The sequence below is a fragment of the Amblyomma americanum genome, chromosome 9 (assembly GCF_052857255.1).
Source record: "Amblyomma americanum isolate KBUSLIRL-KWMA chromosome 9, ASM5285725v1, whole genome shotgun sequence".
Lineage (NCBI taxonomy): Eukaryota > Metazoa > Arthropoda > Arachnida > Ixodida > Ixodidae > Amblyomma > Amblyomma americanum.
Window position 1 is genome coordinate 144673231 of NC_135505.1, and position 9823 is coordinate 144683053.

The 9823-nt window shown below is 48.2% G+C and overlaps 2 protein-coding genes across 3 annotated transcripts in view; one reads left to right on the forward strand and one right to left on the reverse strand.

Moving 5' to 3' along the window:
* LOC144104729 (uncharacterized) overlaps positions 1–9471 on the reverse strand; it is a 78900-nt gene extending 69429 nt beyond the window's left edge. Inside the window, exon 1 of one of the 2 annotated variants that reach the window (XM_077637890.1) lies at positions 9293–9471. Coding sequence is in view for 1 of the 2 variants with exons in the window: in XM_077637889.1 (XP_077494015.1) it covers positions 9293–9295 (3 nt within the window). In the remaining variant the exon portion in view is untranslated. The remainder of the gene's footprint in view (positions 1–9292) is intronic. The other variant, XM_077637889.1, reaches the window with a different exon arrangement.
* Positions 479–7022, forward strand: LOC144105130 (uncharacterized). The gene is made up of 5 exons (XM_077638305.1): positions 479–540; positions 2615–2846; positions 3987–4044; positions 4890–5040; positions 6897–7022. Exons 1-5 carry the CDS (start codon positions 479–481, stop codon positions 6988–6990), a joined length of 597 nt encoding a protein of 198 aa, XP_077494431.1. The 3' UTR covers positions 6991–7022.
* Positions 9472–9823: the final 352 nt, after the last annotated feature.

Here is a 9823-nt window from a genome sequence, read left to right on the forward strand (position 1 = left end):
AGGCGTATTATTTTGCGATGAGGGTATCTAGACAAATGAGGAAACTCGCACACCGTGCATTTGCCGCGAACGCGAGGAGTGAGTGGCCCCGGCTACCCACGGGATGCCAGCACCTAGAACGGCCATAGCGGGTGTCCCAGCCAACTTTGTCCAAGGGCGTCGGATGATTGTCTCCAATATGCAAACTAGTTGCATGTTGGAGAGAATCATCCTGCGGACCACAGGCAATTTTACGCTTCGCAAGTAACAGTTGAACTACGTTGACTTAAATTAATAAAATAGAATTGAAAATTGGCGGCGGTGTAGCTCTGGTTAAACCTGCAGTGACGCGGTAGCTACCGCTGGCTGAGAGGAACTTGGTCACGTGATCAGCCACGGCGCCGCGCCGCCGGCAGCTGCTCCGCACCGCGGGATCAACCACGTGACAGCGTGGCGGCGCCGCCACGCTGAAGGTTCGAATTGCTACCGCAATGTAGCAATGGCTACAATATTGAAAAAGGAGGATATTCGTGCCCGGTGCATTTGCCGCGAACGCGAAGAGTAAGTGGCCCCGGCTACCCGCGGGATGCCAGCACCTTGTGGGTTTCTCAGTAGGCACTGGCCACTACCCACCGCGGGTTCGAGCTTCGCGCGAGCCAAGGGCCCCGATCAGCCGTCACCACACGCACCCTGGGGCACCGCTGCGGCGGCGTTCAACCTCTGAAGAGAGGAGAGCGGCTCGCCGCAAGAAACAGGCCTCCAAGTTCACGAAAGAGACGTTTATTGACGCCGTCCTCCAGCGGTACATACACACACTCAACAGTCACCCCGTCCCGGGGCGCGCTCAGAGCAAGGCTCCGGTGCGCGCTCGGGGCAACAAGAGAAATGCGCGCCGCTAGCACGCCGCTGCAGGATATTGTCCCCGCGGCAGTGCTGTGATCTCTCTCGTGTCGGCCGTTGGGCCGTTTGCGAGAGAGAGTGGGCAGTCAACGCAAGGTGCGCCTGTCAGAGGTCGTTGGACCCCTGGACAGGCTCGAGCCGCGGCGGATCAAGGACCCACGCTGGCGAGCTCGAGTATGAACTGGTCCGAACGGCAGAGGCCGGCCCGGACGAACAGTAACGTACGCACCTTACGCTGTCTCGGAGGGGTCTCCTCTCCCCGGGGCCCCGCTCGGAAGGTCGCGCGACCACCCCAAACGGGTCCCGAATTCCCGCCAAAAGTCACCAATGGCAAAGGCCCTTGGGAAGCCGGGGGCGGAGCTGCGGCCGAATGACAGCGATTAGCCACCAGCCGCCTCTCCGCCGCCCGAGGCGGGAGAAAGGGAAAGAGAGCGACGCGGGATGCCGCGCAGACGCCACGGCGGGAATCTAGCAGGCTTCCCACAACCTATAGACGGGCCACATACAGGGTGTCCCGGCAAACTTTGTCCAAGCTTAAAAAAATAATCGGAGATAGGCGAGTGAAACCAGTTGCATATTGGAGACAGCCATCCTGCGCACCACTGGCACTTTTATGTTTCGCAATGAATAAAAATATGTTAATTATCTAAATTAATAAACATCGAATTTCGACAACAAATGGGATTTGAATAGTTGTCGAGCACCCTCGGGAACCCCCATTCCATACTCGCGTGTTTTTTTTTTTCAGCTCCGAAGAAAGCCTAGGCAATACAAAAATAAACTACGCGAAAGCATTCGCGCGCCACGATCGTGCTGCTCTCAAGCGTGATTTGAGGAAACGAAATCACCTGCCGCCTCGACTCGACGGCCCCGCAGAAGCGGCAGGCCGATAGGTTGGCGGCGGCAACTTGCACCGTCACGCGTGCCAACTGGCGGACGCGGATGAAACAAAACTGCCTGCGGTGCGCAAGGTTGCTGCCACCAATATACAATTGGTTTCACTCGCCTGTCGCTAATAATTTATTTTCTAATCCTTGGCTCAAGTTTGCTGGGACACCCGGTATAATCGAGCATTTGGGGGCCACGCTCAAGGCAAAGGGAGCTAACGCTATGCGCACGCGTCCCGCCATTCCCTTATCACCTGAACATATATTGTTCGCCCCCACTGAAAAAAAGAAAGTAGTGTCACGGGCGGCAGGCTGGCAGACGTCCACAGACGAACTGCAGGGTTCCCTGCCGCACGCAAGTAAACGAAAGCAATATTAGCTGCTCCGCAGAAAAGAATGATGATAGCGTGCACCATTCTCGGAGCTGTATATCTTATCGCACCAAATCAATTCAGCATGGCGACAATGCTCGCTGCGAACGTTCAGAATAGCGGCGGGCAAAATGCGCCCGCTGGTCACTCGAGAGCCAGAACGGCCGAGTGAAGATACTTCGGCACTGCAGCGCCTATCCTCAGATAGCGCTCAGAAAAGCGCCACTGTCTGCCACTGTTTAGTCGGAAAGTGGGCTTTATTTCTAGTGAGGAGCGCAGGAGACTTGCTGTTCACGGTGTTACGTTTCGCCTACACTGTAAAAACAAACCGTCATTTTGACGGCCACTTTTTTATCTATTTTGACGAGCCGCCGGCGTCAAACGGGAAAGACGGAGACTTCGCCGTGAACGAGCGGGCGAGGAGAAAGAGACGGAGAGCGCAACACAAAACGAGAAACTCTATTGGCTGGCGCGTAGGTGTACGTCATGTGAGACGTCACTCAACGCGCTCTTCCGGCCCCCGCTGTCAAGGAAGGAGTCCGGTTGTCGTGGTTCCCTCTCGCTTTTCTTTGTGCGCGCTGCTTCTGCCCGGGTGTGCGTTCTGTTTTTGCGCCATTTTGCCTTTTTGTGTGCAACGCGTTGGAAGGCCGCGAAGACGCAATCAAGGAACGTATGGGCTGCAGCCGAAAATCAACTGCAGCGGGTAGAGGTAAGTGTTCTGCTTATATGCTTCGTTCGTGCAGTACGCGTTCTGTGAGGCACATAGCTACGAGGAGCACGCTAGTTCTCACGCGTAATGTATACACGCACCGATGGCCGTGGGCCCGAGATTGCCGTTCAGAGACGTGCTTCTACGTAAAGCGTGAATCGCGGCCTCATGGTTCAGCCACGTGCAGCGATTTTCAGGGGCTGCGTGCGCCCACGTGTAAAAAAAAAACTTCCTGTGAGGAACACTGAAGCGTACGAAGAGCATTGGCGCACGTTAATTGAAGAAAGTCGAAGAAAGTCGTTTATAGTATCTCTATCATGCGGGCACATACAATCGCGATCGAGCCTGACTTTCGGTTACGATTACTGCTACGCGGGCCAAGGATCGAAATCGAGTTGGTCGAGCTCTAGCGCGCCATGCGCCTCTGTTTAAATGCAGAACACCTTATGAATGGGCTTAATGGGCAGTAAAAATTGTCGTAAAAACCATTTTTTACATTTTCAGTTGTAATTCAGGCCAAGACATGTGCTATGACTACCATGCTGGCCATCTGCAGCTCCCTTGAATTCATGGTGTCGGCACTACTGTCGTAGGTTCGTAAAAGTATTCGTCAATAAAAAGCAGACTACTTTTCGTGCACTGATCAGCTTTTTTCTGTTTTATTTCTTACGCTCTGTCTTTTTTGTTGTTCCTCGCTTCCTGGCACACCGAGCCCCATACGTCGGTGTCCGGTGGCGATGGGGCAGCTCATTGTTTAGTTCGTGTACTGATAGTGTGCAGTTTCATTCTTGTATAGCATTAAGATATGGGCCTAATTATTTCAGCAATAGTTATTTCCAAATAAATTCTATTCATTTTTATAGCTTATTGCCTATAAGCCTCAAACAAGGGCCAAAAATTTCTTTCGACTGGCGTATCCATTAGCTGGGAATTATTGAATCAAGTATATTTGTAGTCTTGTAATTTTATACCGCATTTTCATCCATTTCTGCTGAAATGATACTGTACCCGAGGTGTAGAAAGTGCCTTGATGACAGCAGGATCGTTGGAAGTATGGTTATGATTTATTATTGAGATGCATGTATCTGATCACTGATGTTTTCTCTGGAGTCTAATAACATGTGGCTTGTGAATTCCCAGCATGCAGTTGAAGGGGGGCTGGAAGGACTGCCAACAACTCCGCACCTTGCTGTGATTGGTATGTATTTGTCATTTATAGAACTTTGGCTCAAAACATGGCTTGTACAGTGTATTTTATTATTCTACGATGTAACCTGATTTTGTGTAACTTCACTCTACTTAGTAGGACATATTCAAAACTTAGGAATGAGGCTAGCCCTGGATGAAAGGCTTAATTGCTGCTTCATCTTATGTATGTACAGTTTGTTTAATAATTAAACATGATAACAATGTGCAAGTTTGGCCAGTAGTTTTCCATTCTTATTAGAGTGTACAAAAAATTTGGAACTCAGTAGCAGTACTGTTGATAAGTGGGGAGGGTGGGGCAATCTCCGCACTATAAGGTGATATGCCAGAGTTCATCGAGACTAATGTGCGGCCTTTTGACTTGCCAAAAGCATGACGTTCTGCTAGAAAGCATGAATGAAGCTGAGCTTGGCTTTTCTCATCAATGTCATGGCAGGCTAGGTACAAAATGGAGGGCCTTTGAAAAGTTGCCTCGGTGCTTGCCCAAGTTTCGTTACCTCATCACTATTCCCCATTATTTAAAAAAAACAACGAAGTATTCTGTCGACAAAGTTAATTCTTTTTTGTCGTGCAATATTTGTAAAGCTTTTTCCATAAACAAGTTCTATGTAGTATGTTTACATGAAGCAAGCATCTTCAACAGATATAATTAGTGGCGTGTAAAGCACTGCCAGGGTACCATAAGGCCTAGCAACAAGACCCAGTATGGCTTTTTACGAGTACATTTGAATTCGGCTTCTCTCAGTGTACACATCGAAGGCCATAGAGTTACTCGAATTATTAGATCACCCCTTTAGTGGGTAGCGTTTGCGTGTGACTAATTTTTTTTCCTTGCAGGATCAAGCATGGGGGACATAAAGAAGATCATCGTTGCAGTGGATTCTACAAGAAGTCTTGAGAAGGCCATGGGCCTCCTCCTTGGTGCCTTCTTTGTGTTCAACGTTGCGTACCCTCCCGACTGCCCCCTCACCATGGAGTTTTTGCAGAGGTAAATGAGTGAATGTGGATGATGCGTTTGATAAGCAATCGGAATCCGAGGCAATAGTGTGAGCAGCAGGCTTCTTTTTCCTGAGGAAAGGCACTCGCCCTCCTTAGCCAGTGCCTGCAAATGATCAGTTCTGCCCTGTTCCCCTGAAATTCTGATGTCGTCACATACATTCCTCTCGTGCATTTCTTCGTTCTCTGGCACAGCACCGTGCTGCTTTTTTGGCACACCTGTATGGTGATTTGCCAGTCACAGGCGTCTTTAGAAAGTAGAATGGTAAGATTATTGACATAGTGCTGCTTGCCAGCAGTACATGCTAACAAGCCTTGCACATTGGCTAGCTCTGGCAATTGCGAGATGAAGGCCGGACTTTTAATTTTAAATTGCACCCAGTTCTGGTATTCTGACACTTGCAGAATTGCGGATTTGATCATTGTCATGTGATGAATGCACAAGCCTGGCAGTTTGCATTGCCTAAACTTGGTCACGTGTCCTGTGAGTGCATCTAGATAACACTTTTCGGTGTTTTGCTTATTTTTTTGGTTGGCTACTGCAAGAAAGGGGCTAGAACGAAGAACCAGATAGGACGGGCGACTGTCAATTATTGCTAAATGTAATGTGTGCAGCACTTTTATAAGTACCGACGTCAGGAAAAATAGGAGCGAGGATTAAGTGTAAATGCAGTTATTTTAAGTCGCTCTACTATGTATCGTGTCCACTGGCTAATGTCCTAGTGCAACATTACAGTGTGTCTGACTATGGGTTGCGTCCACACATGTGGCAAGTTGCCGGATCCCTCTCTGCACTTTTACAGGCCTCAGGTTCCCTTGTTACCATTGATGCAGTGCTCGCTGTAGCCTGTGTACAATCAGCCCCGAGAAAGTAGAGCTCTCTACCTCACCTTCTGGGCACTCAACAAACCTTTTGCAATGATGAATGTCAGATTTCATTTTGCATTGAAACGGGAGACGTGACACATAGGCAGGACAGCTTCACAGGTACTGTCACAACCATTACATGGCACTTTCCCCTTTCACCTGGTGATCTTTTAGGGGCTGGCAGGGTTATTAGCCCCTTTCAAAAAAAATTATGCTGTGATCCCATATTTGTCCAGAATTGCTCAGTACTTGAAATGGACAGGTGAAAGAGCCATCGTGAAGTCTGCTATGTTGGCACCTGAGAAGTTGGCCGCCCTTTGTGTCAACAGTTGCAGTGTAAAAGAAAAAAAATTAAGACATTCATCATCGTGACAGGTTTGTTGATTGCTCAGAAGATTTCAGGTGTGAAATTCCGCTTATTTGTGGCCAAGGGCACAGAAATTAGAATGAGCATTGTGCAAATGGTAAGATGATGAGGCATGATAATGAGGTTTTTAAATGTATGCATGGTTGCCACATGTGCAATTGCAGCCTATACCTGGACATCAGGGTGTTACATCAATACTGACCTATGTTTGCGGCTGATAGCTGAAAACACTGAAATGCAGCAAAATGCTCTTGCATAGTTATGGTTTCTAGACTCTGTGTATGGTTCCTGTACATGATGAGCACCTATTGTTACTAGAAATACTATACGGTGTGTATGTGCAATTGTGGGCTGTTTTTACAAGTTATAATAATGGTTACATTTAGGTACATCATCTATTGTTAGTGCATGTATATGTAGCTATTTAAGCGCACTACTAGTGTGCTCACATTTGTTGCTACCTGATTTTAATCTCGTCTTTCAATTTCGTAATACTGTGTGTTGCAGAAGGTAGTGCAGTTCACACATTCATGGCATTTCACGCGTGTAGGCAGAGTATGTGATTGGCACAGTTTATGGAGCATGGATTTATTCTATCCTCGTTTTGTTTCCAGGTACCTTGGGCAGAGCAACCCAACGAAAGGGCGCGGCAAAGGCAGGGCCTGCGGAATCGCACCAAAGTTGCTGAGCCTGCTGAATGCACTTTAATTTATGAATAAATGTGCAAGTAGAAATGTAAATTTGTTTTTGTTGCATGGTTTATGATGTACTGCCCACTGCAAGTGACTTTCATGTGGTCAGGTTCACCACACTATATATTGACACAGAATTATGTTGAGACTTGTCGTGTTGGGCCATCATACTGACAACACAGTTGCATTTCATGTTGACAAGCCAAATTTTGGAATGGTTAAAAGCATAGTCATTTCGAAATTACAGCCTGCTATTACCTTGAAGGCCAAATGCTGTACTGACAGTTATAGATAATTTCAAATTTGCAAAAAGTCTTGAAGTCATAAAAACAGTTTTAAAATTGACAGCTTGCCATCGCAGACAATCAGTGGTATAATTACAGTTTGGCTATATTTTCAAATTGATAAAAAAGACATCGAAGTCAGGAAAAAACATTGTCATTTAGAAATGACATCTTGCTGTAACTGCTACGGTCAAATGCTATCAAATTGACAGTTTGACTGTATTTCACATTGACAAGAAAAACATCAAAATGATGGAAAAACTGTCATTTAGAAATGATGTTCTGCTGTCATTTTGATGGTCAAATGTCATCAAATTGACGGTTCAGTTGTATTTCAGATTGACAAGAAAGACGTCAAAATGATGGAAAAACTGTCATTTAGAAATGATGTTCTGCCGCCATTTTGATGGTCAAATGTAATCAAATTGACGGTTCAGTTGTATTTCAGATTGACAAGAAAAACATCAAAATGATGAAAAAGCACCGTCATTTTAAAATGACGGGGTGCCATCATTTTAACGGTCAAATGCTTGGAAATAGAGCTGCCAAGGTATTTCCCGTCATTTTGACGGATTTTTTTTTACAGTGTACGACGCGCGGTATAGCCGGCGCGGATGCAACGGACGCCGGGGCTTCTTTCAAAGTGGCGGTCATTTTGGGCCCGTTCAGTGCTGCCGCAACGCCTCCCGCCAAGCGCGTCCAGGCAGGTTTCGATGCCACGTGTCGTCGTGTGTGTGTGTGTGTGCATGTTGGTGCCCACGCTTGTCAAAGCGCGGCAGTCGGGGAGAGGAGCTCCCCAACTGGGAGGCGAGGAGGTCTGACCGGCGCCGGCCCGGCGGACGCGTCACTTCACGTCTCAACATGTCCGTGCGTCGCCGTCTCGTGCGACTCATCCCAAGCCGTTCCTTCTTGCCCTCGACTCCGAGGGTATAAAAAGCAGCTGCCCCGGACGCCAAAGAGACTTCGATTTCTTCCTTCGTGTAACGTGGTCGCCCTGACCGGCTGCTCTTTTGCGATGCCAGAATAAACAAGTTGTTCTGTTGCCAGTCGACTCATCCTTTGCCGGGACCTTCGGATGTTTCCAGCTTTGCCCCAGGCCGCCAGGCCAACGCTACCCTTGGGGCTTGCAACCCATTTGCAACAACGGACAAAAAGAAGCAAGAAGGAGATATCTACCAGCAACACCGAACACCGCATTGTTACCTGATAAGTGAATATATTAATCGGATTGCGAACACACCACTTCAAATGGCAAAAAAGTAGAGGACAAAAAAAAAAGCTATGAGACGAGTGAACCCTGTTTCACAGCACCAAAATATTCGGCGCCGTCAATGACGCCGTAGTAAGATTTTCGGTCAGTGCTTTCACATGCAACGCGTACCAAGCGAATTCGGTCAGAGGGACGGGCAAGGATGGTTGATGTTTGCGCAACCCATTAAGAAACGCGATAGAAACGTTACACGGAATGTTATAGCCAGAGTGCTTTTATATGAAAGGCAATATTCCGTACGAGTTTATTAGAATAAACTTCTTTGCTTCCGCCGCGGCAACGCCTCCCACGTGATCGCACGCCGCCGACACGCAGTCTCGGCGCTCCCCAACGCTGCGATTGATTTCAAACCGGACGGAAACCCGTGCCAGCCTCCCCAGTCGCAGACGGACAGAATTTGCAGCATCGCAGGCGAAAATCACGTGCATGCGATACGGGCCTAAACCGGACGATGCCAACCAACCGTATAAGCTCGTACGGTTAACGCGTTTCGAGCGCACCCAAAAATTACAGGCAAAACATACGCAGGACTGCATTCAGGGAGAATACCAGTAGGTTCTCGCACCGCACCTGTTTGGCATTCAGGAAAGCGGGGCCAAAAGCGGACATCTTATTGTCTGTCACATTCACAAATATTCGTTCTCACTTACAAATTCACCGCTCAAAGAAAAAAACGCCGCGCTTGCTACGCCTCCCAAGAAACATTGTCATCCGCTCAGACCATAAAACCATAGACTGCCGTAGACAAATTGCTTGCTGCTTACCATCAAGGTGTAGAAAGGCAGGAAGAATTGCACCGGACTGAGCTACAGTCGCTGTCTGCCACCGATGTGTTCGCCATGTCGCCATCTACCGGGACGTCTTCTAGTTATACGATACGGACGACACTCGACCACCGACCAGCCTTTCACGCATACCGGCCACCAAATGCGCGCAATTGAACAGCGTAAGGCAAGATGCCTCCGAAGATGTATCTAGGTGGGAAGGAAAGAGGGGTGAGAGGGATCCCTGCATCTTCATGCTTATCGGCAGCCTGCAGTCCCCGGGCTGCGACGCAATTGCTCCAATGCATGCCTGAAAACTGCTACCGTCAGCCCGTCAACAGCGACAGACGGGGTGCCAAATTTTGAACGATCAGAGGAGCGCTTTAGCATGAAATGTTCCTTGCCTTGTAGCCCCTTCAGGCTTCAGTAATCTTTTTCATTCAAAGCTAAGATTTTTTTATGCTGACAGTACACCCAGTACGCCTAATGAAAGCCAATTAGTTCTTTTTCAGTGGTACACAGCAATGGTTA